Source organism: Rattus norvegicus, chromosome 11 (assembly GCF_036323735.1).
Source record: "Rattus norvegicus strain BN/NHsdMcwi chromosome 11, GRCr8, whole genome shotgun sequence".
Lineage (NCBI taxonomy): Eukaryota > Metazoa > Chordata > Mammalia > Rodentia > Muridae > Rattus > Rattus norvegicus.
The window spans coordinates 29080624-29106126 of record NC_086029.1 but is presented as its reverse complement, the minus strand read 5'-3'; the positions used below and the strand labels follow the sequence as shown (position 1 = coordinate 29106126).

At 41.8% G+C, this 25503-nt stretch overlaps 1 protein-coding gene and 1 long non-coding RNA gene across 8 annotated transcripts in view; one reads left to right on the top strand and one right to left on the bottom strand.

Annotated features, from left to right (window-relative positions):
• Usp25 (ubiquitin specific peptidase 25) overlaps positions 1–17844 on the bottom strand; it is a 110041-nt gene extending 92197 nt beyond the window's left edge. For 2 of the 5 annotated variants that reach the window (XM_063270602.1, XM_063270604.1), the window contains exon 1: positions 15075–15517. In XM_063270602.1, coding sequence (XP_063126672.1) covers positions 15075–15119 — 45 coding nt within the window. In that variant the 5' untranslated portion in view covers positions 15120–15517. Of the gene's footprint in view, positions 1–15074; positions 15518–17793 lie in introns of those variants that run through there. The other 3 variants (XM_063270605.1, NM_001107114.2, XM_063270603.1) reach the window with 3 other exon arrangements.
• Positions 17377–23169, top strand: LOC120095594 (uncharacterized). 3 transcript variants are annotated; one of them, XR_005491148.1, is made up of 3 exons: positions 17917–17975; positions 21057–21558; positions 21973–23169. It is a non-coding gene; the product is annotated as an uncharacterized LOC120095594 (long non-coding RNA). The 3 variants fall into 3 exon arrangements; XR_005491147.2 differs by lacking the exon at positions 17917–17975 and adding an exon at positions 17377–17520 and having other exon boundaries at positions 21057–23169; XR_005491146.2 differs by having other exon boundaries at positions 17529–17975; positions 21057–23169.
• The last annotated feature ends 2334 nt before the right edge of the window (positions 23170–25503 follow it).

The following is a 25503-nucleotide window of genomic DNA, read 5'->3' as shown; positions in this document are numbered from 1 at the left end:
ATATTCAGGTTAGTACAAAGAAAAGAACTCCAAGGTCTCTGTCCCCTCAAAGGTGGCTACAGCCAGCAAATTTTAAAATGACCACTAGGGGAAGAAAGTCTTCAGATTTTCTAAGAATAAAGACTCAAACCTCTTACTTACAGCAGGCCCTGAGTGGCAGGCCTCTAACTTCTACTATAACGACCCCTCATTCTACTACTTTAGGGTGAGGAACATGGCAGTATTTCCTTTTGAAATGCATTCTGCATCTACTGGTAGCAGCAAACTTCCATAATGAAATTCTGATGGTAACTAAGAATTCACTCAAAGAACATGGCCTCTGGCAGCAAAGGAAGAATTCCCCAGAACACTCCAATGATTACTTAAAGCTATCAAAGGTGACTGAAAGAAAGGAATGGGACGGAAATGCTTCTGTGGGACTGGAAAAGGTACCACATGACAAAAGTCTTCCCAGGTGTGTGTAAGATTTCAGACTTCCGTCTTCTCCGGTTAAGGAAGAGTCAGTAAGGATCTGAAGAGGGTCAGGAATGGTGGCACAGGTCAGTGGTACTAGCACTAGGGAGCCTCATGTAGGACTGTAAGGGCCAGCAGGGGCTACATAAGGATTAAGGAGACGCTGTCTCAAAGAAAGAAGAAAGAAGGAAGGAATGCTTCCTTTTCCCAGCAGTAGGCAAGATGACTGAAGAGAAGCAGAAGAAATGAACCACTCACCAATTTACCTACTACAGCGCGTACTTGGAGCAGCGCCAGAGCTTCTGAGCAGCTGATGCAGTTGCACAGCCACAGCCAGGGGGAGAACCTGAAACATGGCAGGCACTCAACGGAAGCAGCACTCACTTCTGAGCTTGAGAAAGGCCAAGTAGGAGAAGCTACCCATCAAAGCCCTCAGGTGGTGAAGAGTCCACTGAAGGACATGATCAGCCCACCAGCAAGGGTAAGGAACATGGTGAGCATGTACAATGGCAAGACCTACAGCCAGGCAAAAAGTTAGCCAGAGATGACAGGTCGCTCCCTGGGCAAGATGTCCCTCACCTAAAAGCCATGCAGCACCAGCCTGCTATGTATGGCTGCCACCCACTCCTCCTCCTTACCCCTCAATTATTCCTGGCCAATAAAGACTCATGTTTAGTCCCTGAAGAATAAGGAGAATGAGGAGGAAGAGGAGGAGAAGGGAGGAAAAGAAAGAAGGGAAGGAAGAGAGGTAGAGGGAGGAGGTAAGAGAAGGACAAAACTCTAATAGATAAGAGCAGTGTGGACTCAGGTGAAGTTGCAGAAACCCAAAGGAAGGCTAAGTCCGAGGGGCCTGGACTCCATCAGAACACGGCCATTGGCATGCCACTTTCTGAAGTCCAAACCTTCCTGTCTTAAGTACAAACTTTCCTCTCACTGGACACATGGGAAACACAAAGGAAAAAGAAAATCGTCACTTCCTACGGCTTTTTAATCATGTGTTCATTCAAACAGACTATTTTATGACTTCTACAAGGACCTGGTAGACAAGTCCTTTGCGCAGTTTTCAGTGCGCTTTAAATGTTCATAGTTCTAAAGACTGAATTCTGAGGCCTCTGTTCTATCTCCAACCTCATCCTAGACTCTCTGTTTCCCTCTGTCATGGAGAATCTTCAGAACACCATTCTCTTTTCTAATGCAAAGGTTTTTGGACATTTGTCATCTGTCAAAGTTACAACGTTTTTCTTCAGATTTACATAAATTCTACTATAATATAGAAAGGTTGGTCACCAGACAATGAGTTCAAGTAAGAGAAGGATTATTTTGATCTTTGCTGTAAGTCTGGTGCCTAGGACAATCTTAGCACACAGAGCTCAATGTTAATTATTGTTAATGTAGTAGGGCTATACTGACACACATTAATATTGATTACATTCATTTTCTTTAATTTATAACATATCTATTTAAATTAAATGAGAATATTGACTAAGATTAACATAGCAGGTTTGCAAAGATAAATTCAAGTCCCAGGGCTTGAACGCCCCCACAGGAAAGAGGGACAAGTGAAATTTTCCAACTCTTAGATCTTAGAACACTGAGACATGGTAATGCAGCTTTCTCCACCATGCTCTGCTCTCTCTAGAATTCACAGGCGTCATTCCATGAGTTGCCACACTTAATGCTAACCAACACCCGTGTTTAGTGCTAGAAGGTTAAACTTTTCAGAGCACTTACTCAATCAAAACCAACTCCATTCAAAAGCAGAGGCAGTGGAGATCACTGAGGTAAAACAAGGAAATGCGGCTCAGAGTGACAGCCTCAACTTACTTGCTCTCTCCTTTGTTTTGTTTTGTTTTGTTTCCAAAGTCTTGCAAACGAAGCAAGTATTGGATAATTTATGACCTAAACTAGTTTTGTCTGCAATTCTTCCGGTCATTTTTATTCACTTTAAGAAATAACCTCCAGTGGTAGAGCGCTTACCTAGGAAGCGCAAGGCCCTGGGTTCGGTCCCCAGCTCCGAAAAAAAGAACCAAAAAAAAAAAAAAAAAAAAAGAAATAACCTCCACAGTGATCCTCAGAGTTCCTCAGGCAATGCTGTGTTTCCTGTGGCCACAAGGTGAAGCTTTTCTGTGGGGTTTGCAGTACTTCAGCCATGTCTCCACACAGAAATCTGACAGAATGCTGTGTTTTCCTGTGTTTCACTCAGCCTTAGAAATGACAGCAGTTATACACTTAGTTCTAACTCTCTTGCTTTTAAATATAAATATTATGTATATTTATAAATTTATATATTTATAAATTTATATTATATATATATATATATATATGAATGACAGGGGAGGGACATAAACAATGTTAAGAAAGTGATTGTGGGACTCAGGAAAAAAAATAGGAACTAAGAAAATAGATGAGTTGATCTAAAGGGAATTACCAACACGAGTAAGGATACAGCTAGTCCTCGATAAATGTAAGTTTCCATCCTTCTCACTCAAGAATTCTTATCTGCACCCGTCACCCAGTTCTTCAGTCCTATCTGCAATATACCACAGCATTTCATGAATTCTCCACCCCTACTAAACAGCAGATAAAACAATCATGAGTAGGAACTGTCAGTACATGTCTCCCTGTGAATGTTACTACAGCACTATAACCAAAACTCCTACCAAAGTAAGTACATTGTGAGTCCAAATAAGAACCCTACAGGAACAAACATGGTTTCTATGGGAACATCATACATATTCAGTTCCAGAAGCCAAACTGGCAAAGTCTTTTATTACACACTCTGATTTTAAATTAGAGTACCTACATTCTAGAAAACACGTAGGTAAACAACATTTGAGAATCAAGTCATACATTTTAAATAAAATAAGCATTGAGCAAGTATAGTTCTCCTGTTATATATGTACTTCTAATTTCTTTTTCTGTTTTGTTGGTTGCTGATTTTTTTGTTTTGTTTTGTTTTGTTTTGTTTTGGGGGGGTGGAGGGTGAGACAGGGTTTCTCTTTGTAGCCCTGCTTGTATTCGAACTTGCTCAGCAGACTAAGATGACCTGAACTCAGAGATCTGCCTACCTCAGCTCTCCCGGGCTGGGATTAAAGCTATGTGCCACCACTGCGTGACTTGTATCTCTAATTTCTGCATGACATCGTCATAATTTTAAGTGCAAACTATACAAATGAAATGAGCAGCTTTGGGCCCTGGGAGAAGGCTCAGGGCCTAAAGGTTGCCACCCACGCATGACAACCTAAGCTTGGTGGTCAAGTAACCCCCCAAAATGACTGACACAGGGACCTGGACCTGACACTGGGGAGGAGGAGTCAGATGAATCCCTGGGGTGGCCGGCTAGCCAGGCAAGAGCAATCAGTGAACTCCAGGTTCAAGAAATAGACTTGTCTCAGACCATTACATAGAAAAAGGAAGGCCACTCAACAACAATCGTCGAGCTCGCACACATGCACACACAAAGCGAAGGATGAATTTGTTAGTCAGACATCCTCATCCTAGTTTCATTTCCTGTTGCTATAAGAAAACATCCTGTCAAAAGCTACTTAAAGGGAAAAGGGCTTATGTCAGCTCACAATTCCAGGTTATGTTCTGTCATAGTGGACAAGTGAAAACAGTAGGTGCTTGAAGCAGGTAGGCGGTCACATCCAGAGTCAGAGGTGAGAGAGAAAATGGATGCACGCATATGCTTGCACCTGGCTCACTTTTCCTCTCCTGCACAGTCCACGGCCCAAACACAGGGAGTGATGGGATTCAGAATGTGTGGGTCTTTCTCATCTCAAAGGAATGAAGATTATCCCCCCTAAAACACACACCCAACAGGTCAACCTTCAGTGAGACTCCCTTTCCAAGTGATTATGGATTGTGTCAAGTTGAAATCAAAACTAACCAATTTTTAAAGGAGAAATTTCAAATTAAAGTGTCTCAGGACTCCTCACAGTTTAATGTCACAAATACTTCCTTAAAGCAAATCCATTTTTTTGTCCTATTAATTACATAATGGCTGACTCATGTATAGGCACAATGTTACTGTGCATTGTGTAAAGATTATCCTTGTATTATCCAAATGCTGGTTTCTATGAGCCCCTATCTGGTTGCAATCCACAATCCTTATTCTGAGAACCTCTTGTGAATCTCTTGTCTCAATGTTGTGTAAACACTGCTCCTAATTATTCCCTGACTGGTCAATAAAGAAGCTGGTCAGCCAATGACTGAGCAGAGGAAAAAATAAGACTGGACTTCCTTGCAGTCAGGAGGAAGAGGGAGAGAGAGGAAAAGGGGGTTCCCCAGAAGGAGAAGGTCCAGGAGACACCATGAGAATTCACCCAGAGCAGAGAAAGTCACATCAGTAAGTACTAAAATGTAAATATCTCAAGCATTTTGGCTGGGAGGTACCCAGATTAGTTTGGAGAATTAAAATAGATTAATATGGCTCAGTTGTTGTGCCTTAACCTGTTAAATAAATCTAATAGTTCTCTCAACTATTTGGGAGCTAGCTGGGTTAAGAGAAAAGCTGAAACACATAAATTTGCACTAACATTTTGCGGCCCACAGAAGAGGTTCCTGGAGGATCCCCTGGGACTGAAGCTATAAGCTGCCATTGAGGTGCTATGAATTGAAGCCACCAGGTCCGCTGGAGAGCACTCAGTACTCTTAACCAGTGAGTCTTCTCTGCAGCATCTCTTTTCAGTGTTTGAGACAGGGTCTCACTAAGTTGCTCATGCTGGTCTTCAAATGAATCTGTAGCCCAGCCAGGTGACCTGCCCCTGGCTTCATTTCCTGCCTAGCTGGTCTTATAGGTCCATCCCATGAGCCCTATCCCCTCCTCTACTAAGTCTTGATCAAACTCTCTACTTGGCGAGAACTTGAAACCCTCTTTATAATCTTTTGTGTTCTCTTTTTGTCTTGGTTGGCCCTCAGCTCCTAACTTTTTTTTAAATTATAACAATATATTGTTATATTTTTTAAGAAAGTAAATGTCAACAGAATTAGGAAGATTTAACCTGAAGAGAATAAACGCCTAGGGGAAAAGTCTCTGGAGGTGAAATTTAACCATGTAGGTTAACTACTCTCCTACAGGATTACTAGGCATCTAATTGAGAATATACAAGGCTGAGTTTTATTAAAGAACAGGTAATGTAATCATTGGCCACTAGTGAATGAACTCAACCTGCTTACTCCTGTCCCTTCCCTGGAGCTTGCAGTGATAAATCAAATCCTCTAGTGACACGGTTAGTTTTTCAGTCAAGCAGCTCCCATCCTGACACGATCCAGACTCTCTATCAAGCACCATGAGTCATCTTCCTAAGGTTAGAAAAAAAGTCAATTTTAAGAGTTTTCAGGACTCTATGTCAGAGAGCAGGGGAAAGATGGGATATTTGTTTGATATTCTGCCACAATTCTAGTAGAGCTATTTGTAGTAACAGGAGATAATATCGGATCATTTCAGCTTTCCTTATCTTTGCTCTTTCAAAATTAAGAGCTTCTCGTTAATAACCAAAGTCTCTCTATGTATTAGTGACGCTCCACTTCACCCCTGCATGTTGTCTCCCTCCTCCCTCCCTTAGCATTTAGCCTCTCACTGGACTCCACAAACACAGACTACAAGGTTTTTGTACGCTGTTTCTCAATCTGCTTATGACAAAGGAAGAAGAAATGAAAAGACAGCCATGGCACCCACTGGTGATTGTATACTTAGGCACAAATTTTGAATATACAAACTTGGAAGCGATGGATATAAACTGTAAAATACAAAATGTCTCTAAAATGGAAACCACAAAGGAGGAAGCAGAAAGATTAAATTTTAAATTTTAAGAATGGAACAAACAGAAATGCATGCGTGTGTGGGGGGGGGAGGGGGGGGAGGGGAGGAGAAGGGGAAGGGAGAAGGGGAAGGGGAGGGAGGGAGGGGAAGGGGAAAGGGAAGGGAAAGGAGGAAGGGAGGGGAGGGGAGGGGAGGGGAGGGGAGGGAAGGGAAGGGGAGGGAAGGGAAGGGAAGGGAAGGGAAGGGAAGAAAAAGAGGAAGGGCCAAGCAGAAGACTGATTCTAGGGAGGAGATGCTCTGGAAAATGGCCTGATTTTCTTCTTTTCTGGCCACCATGATCTGAGTAACTGCCTTGGATGGGACCATGATGTGCACAAGCCTAAAAGCAACAGGGTCAACTAATCCGTCCTTCTTTTCATTTGCTTGGTATTATTTTGTTACAGCAAAAGAAAACGTGCACAAGTAAAAGCTGGACTATAAGGAAAACCTTGAAATCAGAATAAAAGGAAAAAGAAAAAGAAACAAAAACAGGAATTTTACAAGCAAGAATCAGAGAGCTCAACAAGCACTGGGAAAGATAAGCAAATAGTTCATTAATGGGAACACGGTTAAGCTTCAGTACGCCCAGAAACACAAAAGGATGACCACAGTTTCACCAAAGTATTCACAACCTAAAAACTGAAGAAAACATTTTTAACCTTATGAAATATATCTTTCCAAAGAACTGTAGCAAAGATCACACTTAGCGATACAAAGCATTCCCAGAATACAGTGAGGAACAATGCAAGAATTCCAAGCCAATGTTTTGTTTTGTTTTGTTTTCCAGAAAATACAATAAAAAATAGAGCAAGAAAAAAGAATCAGAAGACACACACATACACACACACACACACACACACACACACACACACACACACACACTCACACACAGGTGGAGAGAGAAAGAGAGAGAGGAGAGAGAGGGGGTGGGGGACAGAAAGGGACAAACTATTGGAACTAGTGAAATCATTTCGCAAGGTCACTGGACATAGGTTATGCAAAAATCAATTATAATCTATCTGTCAAAAAACAATTAAAATACAAACCTAAATAACAAAAAAATGCCTTCTAGAATAGTATCAAAAAAGTCTCACTAATAAATGATACACCAAGATCTAGAAATGATATGCTGTTAAATTAAAATCTAAATTAATTGGGAACTGTAGAATGGTGTTAGATTAAACACATCTATGCACTCAGAATGGATCTCTATAAAGCAACACAATCCTACTCAAAACTCCTACCTTCATTTTGCTTCATTTTGGTTCAACTGTACAAAGACCATTAGAATTTTGCATGGAAATGCAGAAACACCAAGAACAGCCAAAACATTTTTTTAAACAAAAATAATGCTGAAGAACTTCCCCTACCTACTTCAAAATGCCTTCTTAAAATACGGCATTTGTGACACTATATACAATAAGAATAGAATAAAAGAAGAATAAAACCTACTCATGGATGGTCAATTTTTCAGAAAGAAATTATTAACGATTATCCTTTCAAACATAGATGCTAGAACAATTACATATCCACATGGAAGTGAATCTTCTGTGCTTATAGCATAAACAAATCTTACTGTATTTTAATATATACATGAACCTTCTTATACCTCAGAGCACAAACAATTTCCAGTGAATTATAGACAAACATCAAAGTTAAATTAAAGCCTGTGAGAAGAAAACCGGAAAAAGTAAATGTAGTTAAAAGTTTTAATCCAAGGGAAATGCAATCCAATGGAACAGCAAATACTTTAATTTAAAAAATGGGTAAGAAAATTAAAAGATCAGTCACATCTAAGAAAATACAGGAAATAGGCAAAGGATTCTTAATCCCAAAATTAAGAAGGTAAGTAACAATTTGGCCGACAGGACAGTGAGATGACAGGTACAGATCCTTGTCCTAAGCCTGGTGACCTACGTTCTACCCAAAAATACTGATGAGAAGAGGGACCCACTCCTGCAAATTGTCCTCTGGCCTCCTCATGCATACATGACAAGTGTTCAAACACACACACACACACACACACTCGCACACACTCACACACACTCACACTCACACACTCACACACACTCACACACTCACACTGACACACACTCACACACACTCACACACAGACACACACACTCACACTCACACACACTCACACACACACTCACACTCACACACACTCACACACACTCACTCACACACACTCACACACACACACAGACACAGACACACACACACACACAGACACACACACACACACACACACACACAAAGATACATGTAAACAGGAATAGTGAAATAGAAAGTACCTAGAAGGTAGGGAGGAAAAGGGAGAAAGAGAGAAGTGGGAGACTCCCTGTTTTTGAATAGTGAGCTTACAAGTCTCTACCTACTTCCCCAAGGAAGGAGTACAAGACACACTACCAACAAAGTGTTCCACCCAGAATACAACATCTTCCTCCCTCCAGATCAGCAGATCATGAGGTTTGCCCAAGCCAGCACCAAGGATGCCCAACAAAAGCTAACAGTAATATCTAACTAGCTGCCCTAGAGTCATGTCACATAGGACAGGACCCTGTGACCAGAAGGAGCTTCTTGGTGGATATCCCCAGAGACTCCTGTCCCTGTCTCACAACACACCCTCCGAAGCTGAGGTTGGCCACCAGGTGACCTGTTTTCACCTGCTCGGCAAAAGCAATCCAGGAGCCTGGGTTCACGGCTGTCCACCCTTCAATGCCAGCCACCCAAGGCACAGACAACCCTAGTTCTGCAGTGCCGTCATTAGCCTGTAGCTGATGCTCCACTAGCTAGGAAACTGGCCAGTTGGTTCAGAGAATTTGCATGATGCTCAATGTCTGCTGACACTAGGCAAACTATGCTGAGCTGCGGCTTCCTTCCAAAGACGCAATCATTGAAGCTGTTTCTAGTTTGCTTTTCATCCTCTTTCTCAGTACTGCACTGTTCCACTTTCCTTTTTATTAATTATGTTATTTACTTACATTTCAAATGTTGCTCCCCTTCATAGCCCCGCTCCACAAGGCTCCACTCTCTCCCCCTCCCCTTCGCCTCTTCAAAGTTTCAGGGAAAGTCTTGAGGGACTTCTAGTTGTAATCCCCAGAACCAGCTCAGAGGCATCAGAGGACGATACAGAAAGCTCGGAGCTCCAGCCCAAGTTGGTTTTTACATCACCTCCTTAAGGATCTAAGGCATTTGATTCTGCGTGTACACTGTCGTGAAATGAAGCTCTCACTATGTTTTACATACACCACTGTGCAATCGCTGTCCCCATTCCTGTTAACAGAGCATCAAGTCCGTCCTGGTCCTTCTCTATATAGTCCTCTATACATATCTTTCCTGCTTCAGTGGGAACTTAGTTCTCAATTCTGCAACCAACTCCTCCCTGATGTCTAATTCCCTTCACCTATCCAATCCTTTTCCACTGAAAAACTACAATAAAATACCAACAGATGTAGTGGGGGAGGGGGGTTACAGTTCAAGCCAACCCTCTTTTTCTTGTCCTCAGATGGAGGAAAACCTACAAAAGTTTCGCCCAATAGATAGACAGACAGATAGACAGATCTCCATAATTCATCCCATACCTACCATTTTGCTCCATGTTGTTTCCAAACTTCTTTACCAACTAAATTACAGAAAGTGGATTTTGTTTGTTCTTGGCAATGGTAGCTTAAAAGAGGATCTCACTATGTAACCTAGACTGGTCCTGAGACTGCACATGTATGGCAAAACATCTATGATGATAATATTTTATACACTGGTAATAAAATATACATTAGGAAGATTTCTAAAGTGCGTGTAAATCAATTATGAAAGAGATAAATTGAATGTTTGACTTGAGACATGACAAAGAAAATGGTTCCTAGTTTTCAGCAATGACCTCTTTTTAAATCTTTTAAGAAATAAAATGGATCATGAGACTTCGCTTTACAAACACATTTATACTTCGTAATTAGCTCTAACAACAGCTTTAACATCTTTACTACTTCAATTGGGAAAAATAGTCAGCTGGTGCTACTACCTAAGTGGGTACTATATGAAAAGCAATATTTAAAAGTGGTTCAAAACATAATCACCAAAAGAAGATTTCAAAAACCATTAGTCATAAGGAAATACAAACTAATATGATTTTCCATTAAAAATGACTAAAGCATATAAGAGTAGCAAGACCAAGTACTGAGGAATTTAAAATCTAACTGGTCCTCTCTGAAAGAAAGTGTGGCAGTCTGGGTAACAATTTCAGAGTACATTTTAACTTTTCTGTTCCTATGTATTTGCCTAAGACCTACTCAAAGACCTGCTGACAAACTTTGATTCTATATGGATTTATTTATATTTATATTTTATTATATATATAATATATATAATATATGTATATATTACCAGAAAACTAGGAAGATCCAGAAATATACCAGTGTTTCCATGTAGCCACAACCATGGAAATATTCAGAAACAAACTGAACTATGGAAGACATTTGAAGCTCAAAAACATTTTAATAGCAAAAACAAAACAAAACAGAACAGAACAGAACAAAACACCACAGAGAAAGTCTATGGTTCCAGGTGAAAAACCAAGATTTGCCCAAACTGACGAACCTCAAATCATAGCTTAGCATGCTCAAAACACTTACGTCTGTCTTTCCATCAGAGAACAGCCCTCAGTCTAAATGTTACTCTGCGATACAGTGCTGAATATCTCATATAACTTCATATCTGTATCCAAAAGCACTCAGTAAAGTCCAGCTCATTTCCTTTTGAGTGACAGGCCATGAGCTACGGTTCACCACTGCTGCCCCACACTGAACGACAGACATATCCTCACACTGGATTCCTAGCCTGGGAAAAAAATTCAAAATCCGGTTTCTGCTAAGTGCATATCTCATCTGCACTAAGCCCTAAGGACTGTTGGAACTATGATCAAACAAGCGATGGGCCAGCTGGGTGTCTGGACAGATAAGAGCGCTTGCCTTTCAAGCCAGGGGCCCTGAATTGAATTTCCACAACCCCTTGCACAGGTGAAAGGAGAGAGCTAACTACAAAGTTACTCTGACCTTCAAATACTTGCTGGGACACGTTTGCCTGCACTCAAACTCATGTATCATGTGCATACATGCTCATGTAGTAATAAGCCAGTGGTCAATGCTGGATGTGGTCCTTTATCACTTCCTACCATAGACTTGGAGACTCTCTGATTTTGGTAAGATTGCAACCTGTCAGGTACAGGGATCCATGTTTCTCTCTTCCCAGTGCTGGGTGAGTTACGAATGGGGGCTGCTATGTCTGCTTTTTACATGGGTGCTGGAGACCAAACATACATTCTCATGTTTACTGATTGACCCAAGGTCTCAAGCCCCCAAGATAGTATTTTTTGGTAAACTGATTTAGTGGTTTTGAATTGTGGTATGTTGTGTTTAAAAATAGGATTGATAACCATTATAGAAATGTATAAACATTTTTTCTTTTCCCTCCCGCTTCTCCCTCTAGCTATCCCTCTCCCCTCCCCCCTTCTCAAGACCACTATAGTTTAAGTTGCTTTGCAGTCAGCTGGGCTTGAAATGAGAACCTTTCTGCCCCAGCTTTCTTTCACTGTGATGAGCATACCTGGATAGTTATGGCAAAATTGATAGGATTTTTTTTCTGACTACTGTTCTTGTATTTATACACAGAGCAAACAAGGACAGTTCTTCTTGAATAATCTGTTGTCTTGATTTTTTTCAGTTGAAGAGAATATTTATGCCTCTACCTAGCCTCATGCTACATTTAAAAAATAATGAATGCCTGCTTAGCTCCATTAAACACTCAGATCTGAAGAAGTTTCTCGTGTCTACAAAGTGTAAAGCTTTCCAAGAAGACTTAGAGACACTTCATGAGTTGCCCAAGGTCACAGAACATGATTTAGATCTAATCCACAGCCTGCCTCGTTTCTTCTTACTTTCCTGGCTTGGATGCTTGTCAAGCCGCCACTGTTTATCAGTAACCAAGTGTCATTTTTTTACTTAGTGATCTAAGCAGTCACTCCACTTGCTTTCCTTTCCAATCACTTACAAATATTCATTTTAAACAATGGTAAGTCCTGGTGTGCAAGAGTACAGGTAACTCACTCACCAGGATGCCTTCGTGGTGAAAGGCTCAACTATCAGACACCTTGATTCCTGGGAGGAAGTTACCAATCCTTCCCGAAGGAACCAGGCTTTGGGATGTGAATCCATGTATCTAGTTCCTTCTAAGATAAAAAGATCCTACACCTAGATAAACATCAAGTTCAAAGGAGGAAGAGACAGGTCCAAGAAGAAAATAGCCGCAGGTTTACCTGTACTTCAAGCACTGTCAAATCCTCACCTCAACCATCTCAACTCTCTCAAAATCTGACCTCTCTGCAGTTTTCCAACATCTCCTAACTTCCTGACTGGGGCAAACTTCAGGAATTTAGCAGAGGCTACAAGAAGGGAAGACAGCCCCTTCATATCACATTGTCACAAGTTACTTAACAGAGTAACAACAACAACAAAAAGAAGAACACGAAGTTTTGTGTGTACTCTTTTTAAAAACATACCAATGTTACAGCTCTTTACAATAAAGGGAAGAAAATCTTGAAAGCAGAAAATCATGCCAACAACTGTAATGGTCATTTACTTAAAATTGTCAACAGCTCTGAACACTTTAGAGAAGAGGGAAAAAGCAGTTTAAATTCTATCTACACGGCAGCTTCTCCAGATAGCCCCTCCTTTTCCTGACAAGTCTTTGAGGCTTCTAAGTAAAATCAGTTTCACTTTTGTTTCTTCTTAAGTATGGAGTTCACTTCCTACTTCTTAGGGTGAAGCACAAGCCCTAGCTTCTAAAATAATTTTAAAACTTCAGCTTTTAGTTATATTGTTTCAAAAGCATTTATAACCATACTGTTTGACCCTGTTCTAATACAGGTAACAAAGTAACAGTGTATTAACAAGGAAAAGAAACACATTTAAGAAAGTACAGATGTAGTTCAGTTGATTGAGTTCTTTGCTAGCATGTATGATGCTCTAGGTTCAGTCCCCAACACCATTAAAAGTAAATATTGTGTATGTATAAAAATGTATGATATTGCTCTTAAAGAATTCACCAATTATCAATGAAATGATCTAATATACTTACATGCTAAAAACAGTATCACAACGTTAATATTTTGAATAGTCTCTTTGGAGAAAGGAGGCTCATTAATCAGAAATATTGGAGTAGATAACAAAGATAACTTTTGGTGATTTAATTCTTGATTCTACAGTTTTTTATACAAAGTTCTGAGCCATTCCGGTAGTTATCTGACTATGCAAGGAAGTAGTTTAGTCAAAATGAATGACAAAAACCACAAACTGAATAAATTTCTTGCAATTTTAAAATTTAAGAGAAGCAAAAAAACCAGCAACATTTCCCACTTTGAAATGAAGTTTTAAAATGCAAAATGAGTACAAACAAAATGCTAGAGTCTATAGCTTAGTATTCCTAAGATCACATGAACTAATCAAAATTCCAACACATATTCAACATCAAAATGTAAAGATCACAGTGTTCTACACACAGCATACAGAACTAGGAGGCCAACTGTTTTCTTCGTTATTGCTACTCAGTCTTCATTTCTTTGGCCACAAATACATTACAGTTTGCAATAATCTTTTCAGTGTGCAAGTACCATAGACTAAAATAGGCTCCAAAAACAACTTTAACAAAAGCGCCTAAAATAACAATGCACTATCTCTACTTTCCAAAATTCTCTGGCATCTTTGGTTATCGCAAGGAACATAAAATTCTAAAACTATTCTAATGGAAAAAAAAAAAACTAAAACAAAAGCAGGCTGTTTGAACGTACTGGTCTATTTAAGTACAACAGGCCCTCACTTTAAAGACAAGCTCAGGTAGCCTGCGAGTACCCTGTGTCTAAAACTACAGCAGGGTGTGGCATCCATTACACCAGATGAGCCAAACAGGACTCTGGCTGTTCACTGTAAACCTAATTGCTCCTACATTTAGAATTCAACTAAGCCAACATTTCCCTTGTGCTCGAAATGCTTTTCGCACCAATAAAGCGGGTGGGCCGGGGTCGGGGGTGGGGGGCAAAACAAGTCATGACCATCTACTCCTCAGGGCATGGAGCAAGCTATGATGGAGGATTTAAGATTCTGAAAGTAAAACCTAGAATTAGCAAGGTGCTATTTTAAAAGCAATATGTGATGACCCCCCTAACTCAGTGTGTTAAAGAGTAAAGAATGAACGAACAAGAGAGCAAGGTCAAACTTAGGGGACAAAAGATTTGAATAACAGCCATAAAGATCTTCTTACACGAGATAGTTTCTATATTCAAGAGAGGGGGAAAGAGAGAGAAAGAAAAGAAAAAATAACCAACCAAATCCTCTATTTGTATAGATTCCACCCTGGGTCGATGTGATGTACTTGCCCTGGAAGACAGGTAATTCGTTTTGGGAGGTTAATTTTTTGCAGAACAGCAGGCCTGGAATATTAAGCCCTCCGAAAGAGAAACTGTCCAAAAGGGGTGACAAGTGACATTCTTGCAGAAGAAAGGAGACTGGAAAAGGAAGCGAAGGAGAAGAAAGTTTAATTACTAAGCCTGGCAGAGTACTGGAGGAATGCGGGGGTCACTCTGGGGACGCGACGCCGTCGGTTCCAGGAGAGCAATCCGCAGAAGGGAGTGGACGCAAAGCCTCTCACTACTACACACCCCGCTCGGCACGAAGCCCCGCGGAACCGAGCGCGACGCCCCGGGATGGCCCGGCCGGGCGGGAGGCCACGCGGCCCGTCGAGGAGCGGCGGCCAGCCCGCTTCTCACCTTCTGCGCCGCGCTCTGCTGCAGCACATTCTGCTCCACGGTCATGGCCCCCGCGGCGGCCCCGCCTGTCGCGCTCTACCGGGCCCGGGGCAGCGACGCGGACGGCCCGGGAGGACGGCGCCCCCGCCAGCCGGGCGCGAAGGCGATGGCGGCGGGCGAACGCGGGCCCCGCGGGCAAGCGGCGAGACGCTGCCGGAGAGCGCCACCGCGGCCGCCTCAGGTCCTCTGTGCCCCGTTCCTCAGCGCCGCTGGTCCGCGGCGGCCCGGCCCATGGGCGCAGGCGAGGGAAAGCACGAGCAAGCCGGGCCGCGTCACGCGTTCGCACTCAGCTTCGCCTGACCGCTCCGGGGGACCACTGCGGGCGGGTGGCAAGCGGACGGAGGGAGCGGCCACCCGGAATGGCGCTGTCCTCCAGCCGCCGCGACTCCGCCTCCAGCCCCTCCCCCGCCGCCGTCACCGCCCCCGCCCCGCCCTCCTGCCCCGCCCCCGCTCTGCCCCGCCCCACCCGTCCTAACCCTACATTGTGACCCGCGGGGGTTGCGGGAGGGGCTGTGCTGCTGCCCCGCCCCCCGATGTGCCCCGCCCGTGGTCTAAGCCCTGCCCATCTGGACAGCCAGAACCGCCCATCCTGCAGGTTTCTGTGTGCTGGTTTAGGGCTCTTACTAAACTCTGACGTTCTGACCCCCAGTCTGAGGCTACAGCCATAGGATAGTATATCAGATCACCCTCTTGCTCAAAGTCTCCGAACAATCAACGTCCTTCCCTACCTATAATGTCCCAAAACCAGGGCGGACCCAGAACTCCAGTACTCCCTATGTCATCTATGCCTTTCTAGGAATTTTCACAAGCCATGAACCAGCTGGAAAAAAAAAAAAGTTAAATGAACAGAGCGCTGTTAGATGTCCTTCTGGGATGTACTTTCCTCAACTATTCATTGCATATATCGGTATTGACATTCTGTGTTTATTTCATGCACTGGAATGCGTGCCAGTCACTGCTAGGCTGGGGATTTAAGGTTTATTTACTGAAGAGAATATAAATGAATAGACATAAGGCAAACAACATTATGAAAGAATCACTGCCTAGATGATGCATAATTCTAATATCCTTGTTGCCAAATTAAACAAACGATTAACTACCACATGTGGAATAGTCTACTGTAAATGGAGTTGTAGGAAAAGCCTAACAGTGAGAAAAAAAATCTGGAAATAAAATATCTTCAGCTGCACAAACTAAACTAGGGACAGAGTAAGGGTGCAGCCCAGGCAAGAGTAGATTAATGTGCGCAGGGTTATAAATAAAATAATACAATGCAGATACAAATTAGGGTGTAATTTAATCCATGGCAAAGAAAACAAGCTTGATAAAGAATCAAAAAAAAATACCACGTTTTATATAGTCATGGTAACAAAAAAAAAAGCCTTGTAATAATTAGAGATTAAAGATACATCAGTAGTCACAAGCATGGATACACCAGGCTATAAGTTTGATCTTTAGAACCACTACTTTTAAAAAGTTAAAATTAATGTTAAAGAAATATTACAATGTTTTTTTAAAACTACTGCCAGATATTAAACATTAATTTCGGGAACTTGGTAGTATAATGACCCTCAGAGTTCCATTCTTTAGTCTTAATTTTAAAATCTCTAGTACTTTAAATAAAGGATTGATGGCCCACCTGGAACGTTCATTTCCGGCTCATTTCTGAAGTTTTTCACTCATTCAATGATTTTTAGCACACTGTCAATTATCCAAGTACATGATTTTTGAGATGACATATTTTAGGTTAACTGATATATGTTTTCTTTGGAATAATTGGAGGAGAAAAATTTGTGAATTAACATAAATTAGTACAGAAGCCCGCTTTGCAACCTCATTTTCAAAATTTGCATATCACATATCTGCCTCATTAGGCACGGCAGCTGAGACTGTGCCGTCACAGAATATTACATAAGAGCTCCTACCCTCATGCATTACTTGACATTATTGATATTTGGTGAAAAGACATGGTAAACGTCATGTGAAATAAAAATAGCGTGTGATCATGCTATAATTTGAGTATTTCTCAGCAAAAGCATACCCTACATAAAGTCCCAGTAACAGATTGGGAATTGGGGCCTAATAAAAGGTGAATATGGTATAAAGATTCTACCACCATAAATTAATGAGTGAATTATTATGAATATTATAAAAGAACAAGACCCCCTCCTCTTTTTGTCATATCGCACATGCGTGCGTGTGCTCACGCACACACACACACACACACACACACACACACACACACACACACTTTCTGCCATGGGATGGGGCATCACAAAGTTCTTTGGTAGATGTGGGTTCGGCCATCCATCCTAGACTACTTACACACTGGGACTATAAGTCAAATTTTTTGGTATATAATTAACGTACCAGTCTTAGATTCTCTACTATGTGAGCCTAAAATAAGGTAAGGGCAAACCCAAAATCTACTTTTTTCTATTGAGAAAAGAATATTTCTAGTATTCATTATTACCTTTGGTGTGTACACATGTGGACCAAGTAATTGCTCTTCTAGCTTAACTATACATTTCTCTTTGTTTAGAAAAGGCTTGAGATCTATTTCTGGACACCGAGAGCCTACTATGTTGCCAAAGATCTTTGTAAGACATTTATAAGAAAGAAGAGCTCACTTGATTCATAATGGAAATTTGAGTTTTGAAAATGAAAGTCTCAAATCTACCTTAAGAGTATCAGAATTATTTTCCTCCTTAACATGCAGTGATAGTCTAGAATAATTTTATCACCACCTGGAGTAAACAATAAGCAACCGCGCAAAGAAGAGATTCTATGATGTCACAATGGTACTGTTAGGCGATAGAATACTCATAGATGAGGAGCTGTAGAAGAGACCAGCTAAGATAGGTACATGTGCTTGTTAAATCACATGAATGGCTAGGAAGCTTGCTTATGGATAGTTCTGTGGTCCATATTGCTATATGTCAAATCATGTCCCTGCTATTATCTCTAGGTATCAATAGCCCTTTCCTTGGTACTAGGTTACTATACTCGATTTTATATAACAAATGACTACAGACTGGGATTCTTGATGGGAAAAGATGTCTATTTTTCTGGGGAATAGAAACCTAAGAGTAGAGATCAGACTAGTGTAGGTTTGCCTTGCTGTTTCTCTTCTTAGCTTCCAGATGCCCACTTTCTCTGTCCCTCTATATTCATACGCCTACCATACCTGCATCTTTTTCTAAGAATGTTGGTGATATTGGGTGATTCCGAAGAGCAGTCACACATTTGAACTTCTCTATAGATTTAGATCCTGAAGTCTGAAGGTCTGGTATTCCAATGCATAAATCGTCTGGAAAGTTACTCCAGTCTAGCACAGCCATGTTCAATATACTTTGCTTCTCCATACACACCATACTCTTGTGCCTTTAAATAGTCTTTGCCTGCCCAACCCATAACCTCTTAGATTGGTAAGAGTTGCTTTGCAATGTCAAAGGGTAGTTACTCCACACATGTTCTACCACGATTGACATTTCCATTAGAAGAGCTTTGCTGAAGACAGTGGCCTCTGAATTAAAAATTAATATACATATAAATCAGCATAACCTACATTGTCGCATGGTTCAGTGGATATAGATACTTGTCTACAAGTAGGTCGACCTGAGGTCAATCCCCAGGATCCCCAGCATATGGTAGAGAGAACCAAGTACATAACAAGCTGTTTTCTGGCTTCATCCCCACATACCTGCACTCATCAATAAATACTTCTCATAATTCATATAACAATGTAAACTATCAGTTATGAAGTATTCTCTGAAAGCAAGGTTTGCCCAGAAAAAAAGAAAAAAAGGCTGCATGCATCTTATTGGTTAACAGCATAGAAATAGATGGCTTTACCTCACCTTGAACAAGCCCCAAATGATTCTTTCACAGGGAAGATGGGTTATAGTCCTCAGACGCTTTTTATTACCTTTCTTCCAGATGTATAAAAAATGGCAGGCATAAAATTTCTAAAATTATACACACACACACACACACACACACATATATATATTATGCAAAGGAAACTACATAAAAAATAATATCATCTTACAGGCTTTATTTCTCCTCTTTCAGCATGCAGTGTGTGTGTGTGTGTGTGTGTGTGTGTGTGTGTGTGTGTGTGTGTGTGTGTGTGAAGAGGAAAATCTTGTATATACTTTATGAAAACTTTAGCTCTACCATCTCAGCCAAGTTGTATAAATCATCTACACTACCCACACTCTCTTCAGATTCCTTGACCTTTGTTTTCCTCTAACTTGTGGAGAGTATACACTTCTTGCATGTACATGCCCTCAAGTCATGTGACCTCAGCACGTCCTTGGCTAATGAGAGGGTGGGTGGCACACTACAGCGTGGGAGAAATGGAAAGGTTAGGCCAGCTTCTTTTGCCTTCAGCTTCCCAGTGAGGCACCCCTTAGACTGTATTTGTTGAATGGTCTTAGATCTTACCAGACGCACTTCCTTATGTTTGGTTTTCCTGCTAAGTCGGGTTTTGAGATATACGTACTTTATCTCTACTCTTTATTCTTCCACCCGTGACACTGTGTATGCTTTCTGTTTTCAGTAACTCCATCACCCCCAAGAACAACTCTGGGTCAGCCTCTCTATTTCTCCAAAATTCAATGGCTACTCAGAAATCATGCCTGCTTTGCTCTTAGCTTAACAGGAGTTCCAGGACAAATTGATAACCATTACCCTAATGAAAAACGGGTTCCTGTCCTCCCTCTGGTGCAATGGCTATCCTCTCCTGGCTTTTTACAAAAAAAAAAAGAAAAAGCCCATCAATATTTATGGATGGAGGAAAGAGAGGAGCTGTAGCAAATATATATAATCCCTGGAGATGAACCCCTGTTACCCAATTCAAAGAGCTACCCCATCACTTCCCCCTATATAAGGGACCATGTGCAACCGATTTAGCCCTGAGAAAGTCAATAGGCCCTTTAGTCTTTTTTTCAGACAGTGTATATGCTGTTAATTTGCTCCCCTGTTGTCAAATTAGACAACAATTTACTTTCCTCTCTACACACACATATTCCCACCTTTTTATGAGAAACAGCCACTCCCCTACATACAGCCTATCAGAACCCACTGTCCCCTGCCCAGCCCGACATCTGAGGGAAACGCGCTTGCTGATCAGACTGCCTGGAGCAAGGAGATCTATTTCACCACACACACACACACACACACACACACACACACACACACACACACACAAAGAGCCTTCTCACCTGCTTCCTCCACATTCCTCTTGTGCTGCCACAGAGGATAATAAAAACATGCTCCTTTTGTGCATCCCTTATTACTACCCCAGCTTTACAAACGATGGGCACCAACCCCTCAGGTCTCAAATCCAATGTCCTACAGCAAATTGGTGTCACCTTACATTCCTTAATTTGGCAGGAAAAACAATGCCTTGGTGAACATTGGCACATGTGTTTTGTATGGCCTACAGCCCAAACAAGAGAAAACTCAAAAAGACTAATTCACCATATTTTCGGCACCCATGGACTCTCATAACCATTCCCCATGGCCCTTCCTTTACCAGCTCCCAATTCAAAACCTTCTGTTCACAATGAGAAATTTCCCAGCACACAAGGATTCCTCACAACCCCCAGGGCCAAGGGATAAAGAAAAGAACACATCATGCCTTTAAAGGCCTACTTATAAAACAAAAAGCAAATGCCTACCCCCACCTAGCATACAATTAATGATTCCTCTGACTACTTTAATATATTTAACATCTACAAAAGTGCCAAATACCCTCCTATCTCCCTCCATTAGCACACACCAGGAACAACCCCTCCCATTCTCGTATAATACTAGACCCCAATTCCATGTCCACTATCCCCAGCTCATTCCTCTGCTTTCCCTTAGATAGGATTCAGAAGGGACCAGACCCCTCTCCTTAAAATTGGAAGATATTTTGTGTGTATCTTTCCACAGGATCAGCCTAGGCCTATTTGAGTCCCTGCCAGAAATGTTCGACATCATCCCACCAACCAAGAAAATAGCCTGCTTCTCGCTTGACAGATCAAGGAAGAAGGAAGTGGAGGAGACAACAGAACAACAAGATCTGCCGAAAGGACATCCAGGACCTGGTGGCCGCTGCCCAAGCCATGTGCCCTCCCAATACCCAACAACCGGAGATTCTTTGCTAGGGAGACCTAAGACAAACACAGCAAAATCATAGGAAGCCAGGACTGCCCACTTGAAGGATGCTGAGCCAGGATGGAGATTCCTCTAGACCCTGATTCCATCTCCACAATCCCCAGCCCATTCCTCTGCTTTCCTTATGGCAACACATGTGACTGCCTCCAGGAGACCTCCATCAATGGAGGTTGCAGACATTGGGGTGTAGACTCGAATCCACCAGGCATGGTAGTGCCATACTTGACGATCTTAAAACTCATTTTCACCTTTCCAGCGCTCCCTGGAGAGATCAATGGTGAGGAGTTTTGGTTAGCTCTACCCTAATGGTTATGCTATATACCCTGCAGTTGACATATGTGTCTCTCTCCAGCTTGTCCCTGCCTCCAAATCAGTCTTTACTGATGTTAACATTCTTCAACAGGAAAACCAAATTCAGAAGGAGGTCTAAGCCACTCCCTCCTTGCATAGTGTCATGGTATTCTATCCCCAGCACCTCCAGGCTGCAATTTACCTGCAACATACACCTGCCCTCTGCCCTCTAACCACTCACCCCAGCTCCTCTCAATGCTTCTTCTGTGTTTCGCTCTTCTGGCCACTACTGGCAGCTTTTCCTATTAGAATCTTGCTCCATGAACCTCATGGAGACTTACCCACACGAAGTCACAAAACATCCCTTTCTTCAATCTACCCCTACCCTTTTGTTTTATAGGACCTTCTTCAAGATCCCATCCTACATGTCCCTGTAACATCACTGTCACAAGTTAATCTGTGCTAATCCCCCACCTTCTCTGGTGCAACAACACTACCAGTTCCTGAGTTATACCCCGTTTTAAAGGCTTCTACACCTCCATAATGACTGTTTCCCAGCTTTATCTCTATGAGCCTGAAGAACTTACATTAGAGCTGGGCGATCTAAAGAAATGAGAACTCTTCATCTCTCTTCTCATGGGTCTTACCAACTTGATGGATGCTTCTGGGGCAGTCAGAACAGCCTTCCTCTAAACACAGCATGGCCAGTGACTTCCAAGATAAAGTGACAAGGCCATGGCTTCCACCACAGACAGTCTTGAGTCCCTCCAGTGATAAATCACCTCCTTGCATGGATTGTTCTCTAAAACTAGAGAGCCCTGGACTTAAGGACTGATGAACAGGGAGGGATTTGCCCTGTGTTAGGGGAAAAATGTTGCTTCTCCATCAGTAAATCTGGGCTAGTGGAACCAGACATACAAATGCTCAAAGATCTCAGGTGAGATCTCTGGGCATGCTATGCACCCAACACCCTCTGGTAGATTGCCTTCTCCCCACCTTTGAACCCAGACTGGACCTTTGGAGCCGTACTGCTCCTGGCGCCCTACTCATCAGCACCTCTAAACCCGTCGATTTGAACATTGCAAGAATCAATGCCACCTGGGCTCTGGTTCGGTATCAAACCATTCCCCACATAGAAGCTGACAACTATGACACCGCTAACCCCATTAATAAAAAAAGTGGGGGGATGTGGGTCAAATACCATGGTGGTGGTTGCAGGGGGTGGGGGAGTGACGAGCCTGGAACAAGAGTGAGATCAAGACAGATTCAAACCTTGAAATTCTTACCTTGAGACTAGCAGTAGTAAGGACGGCTCCCTCCCTGTTGTGGGCCTGCATGCCCCTTGGTATATAGCCCTGTGACACTGACGTCCAGCACCTTTGATGTAGTCATGTGGCCTGATAGCCACATTACAGGTTTAACCTCCTCTCTCCCTTTACAAACGTGTCTAGCAAGCACCGAAAATTTCTCTTCAGGAGATCCCAGCATCTCAGCCCCAGCCAATAATGTATAGTTATGTTGAAAACTCAAAGCCGCTCCTTGAGGTTTGCACAACTCTTATTACCTCCAGAATTAAAGAATCTGTGAATAGTGAAAACTGTCTCAGACAAAGCTTCTTCACACCACCCCCAAACTTGGCACTCAAAGCAACTAATTTTAACTAACCTGTCTGGACTAGTTTTCTTTCTTTCATTCCAACCCAGTGTGGTGATAATACGACTTACCCCAAAGGCATAAGCAAAACTGGACCCTCATCTACTTAGCAAAAACATATAAGCAAGAGTTCTAAGAACATCATGGTATGAGTCGTATGACTTAAACACAATGGAGTTATGTCCTCCTAATGTCTAGCAAACTACTGTTTGCACAAAAATTCACATTTATGCACAGAAGCTAGAGTTAGGCACTGGTTCTATCCTCAAGGCCTCCGATGCCATTCTCCATTCTCTCTCTCTCTCTCTCTCTCTCTCTCTCTCTCTCTCCTCTCTCTCTCTCTCTCCTCCCCCTCTCCTTTCTTCTTTTTCGTTTCTTTTTTGTTCTGTTTTTGTTTGTCTATTTGTTGGTTTTTCAAGACAGGATTTCTCTGTGTAGCCCCGACTGTCCTGAAACTTATTACACTGTAAAGCAGGGTGCCCTTAAACTCAGAGATCTGCCTGCCTCTGCCTCCCAAGTGTGCCACTACCACCTGGCTCTTTTAAAAGCTCTTTCAACATTTATCTTTCATCATGATTTTTCATGAATTTTGTCTTTTCCACAAACATGATTGAGCTCTTACTATTCAGGCCTTTTGAAGTTATTACTAGATTTTTGGTATGTTAAAGTTAATAAATCTTTAGGCATGAGATAAACCATTTCCAAATCTGGATGTAAAAGACTAGAATGTACTCCTCAAAATACATTGCTGGCATGTTCTCCACTGGTTATTCTGAGAAACTGCAGACATAGGAGTCTCTCTGGAAAGCTGTCTTTTTGTAGATGAGAATTAGGACTATCTGGGGAATCTGTGTTTGTCAAGAAGCCGTGTCAAAAGGAGGGCTATTGCAAAAGTATATTAATTACCATCCTTAGTTTATGACAAAATACCTCTCAAAGAAATTTAGGTGACAATGGCTGGTTTGTCTCATGATTCCAGAGGTGACAGCCTACTAGGGAAGGGAAGCCGTGACAGAGTTGACATCGCAGTGAGGACTCCAGGCTGCTGGAACCATTGTGGTTCCAATAAGCTTTGGTTCAGCCACCAACTCCTTGTCTTCTAAAGGCTCCATAAGTGCCCAAAACAGTACAAGCAACTAAGGATCAAATGATCAAACATTTGTCCCTGTGGTGGACAGCTCATATTCAACCCATGACAAAGAATTCATATTAATGAGACAACCATTTTATAAGTTGTTGGTACTAACATTGGTGGGTTTTTTACTTTAAAGCAGGATTTTGACTTTATAGCCAGATTGGCCTTGAATATACAATGAAGCCCAGCATAGGGTGGCCTGGAAGCCATGGAAATTCTCATGCCACCCCTTTTCAATTGTTGGAATTGTATGCATAAATGTTAAAATTATAAGCACAATACTTGGCTTAAGACAATCTTCTTTATTTTGCATTCCCTTCACTGATTCTATCATAACTTCTATTGCCACACTCCACCTCAAAACACCCATTTTCTTACCTTTACCCAGCTCTAAATGCTGTATGAGCAGCTGTCATACGGGTCAATTCAAACCAGACACACTAGATGATGATTTTTCTCCTCATTGTTGGAACTATCTTTTCCAAGTGTCTAAATAAATATGGTCTTCCTCTTGTCAATCTGTCTGTTGTCAAGTTAGTTTGAAGCCCAGAAGGGTGTTGGACATTTTTGTACCTCCTCCTACTAGATAAAACCTGTAGATGGGCAGGAAGAGGAACCAGTCAGCTGGTATGGACTACTCCAATTCCAGGAAAACAAGAGAAACAGCGGGGTTAAGTGAGGTTGGTTGAAGAACTTGGCAGTCTAAGAAGGGATTGTGCTACTGAAATTCCAGTAATAGTTTAATAAGTCAGATCATGTACAAGTGACCTTGCCTAGAAATTCTTGGGCAGCAATTGCTTTAGACCTTTGGTGAATATTTGCACATTGACTAAAAGGAAAATGCACAGAACTTGTATATAAATATCACAAAATTAAAATATATATTAAAGATATAGAAGTCAGATGGTATACTATGAGCATGTAGAAAGAGAAGCCTTAAATATTAGTCAGAAATGATGTTCAGGTTTGCATTTAGAATAATGGCATTCATATCACATGGGTGACCATTAAGCATAGATGAATTAAAATGAATTTATAAACAAAATAATGCAAATTAAAAGAAAATATGCATTCCAACTTTCTAGCCTTCAGAAACTGTTTAGTGTGTATGCTTCATGTCATCTTATTGAAGGAGATATGAAT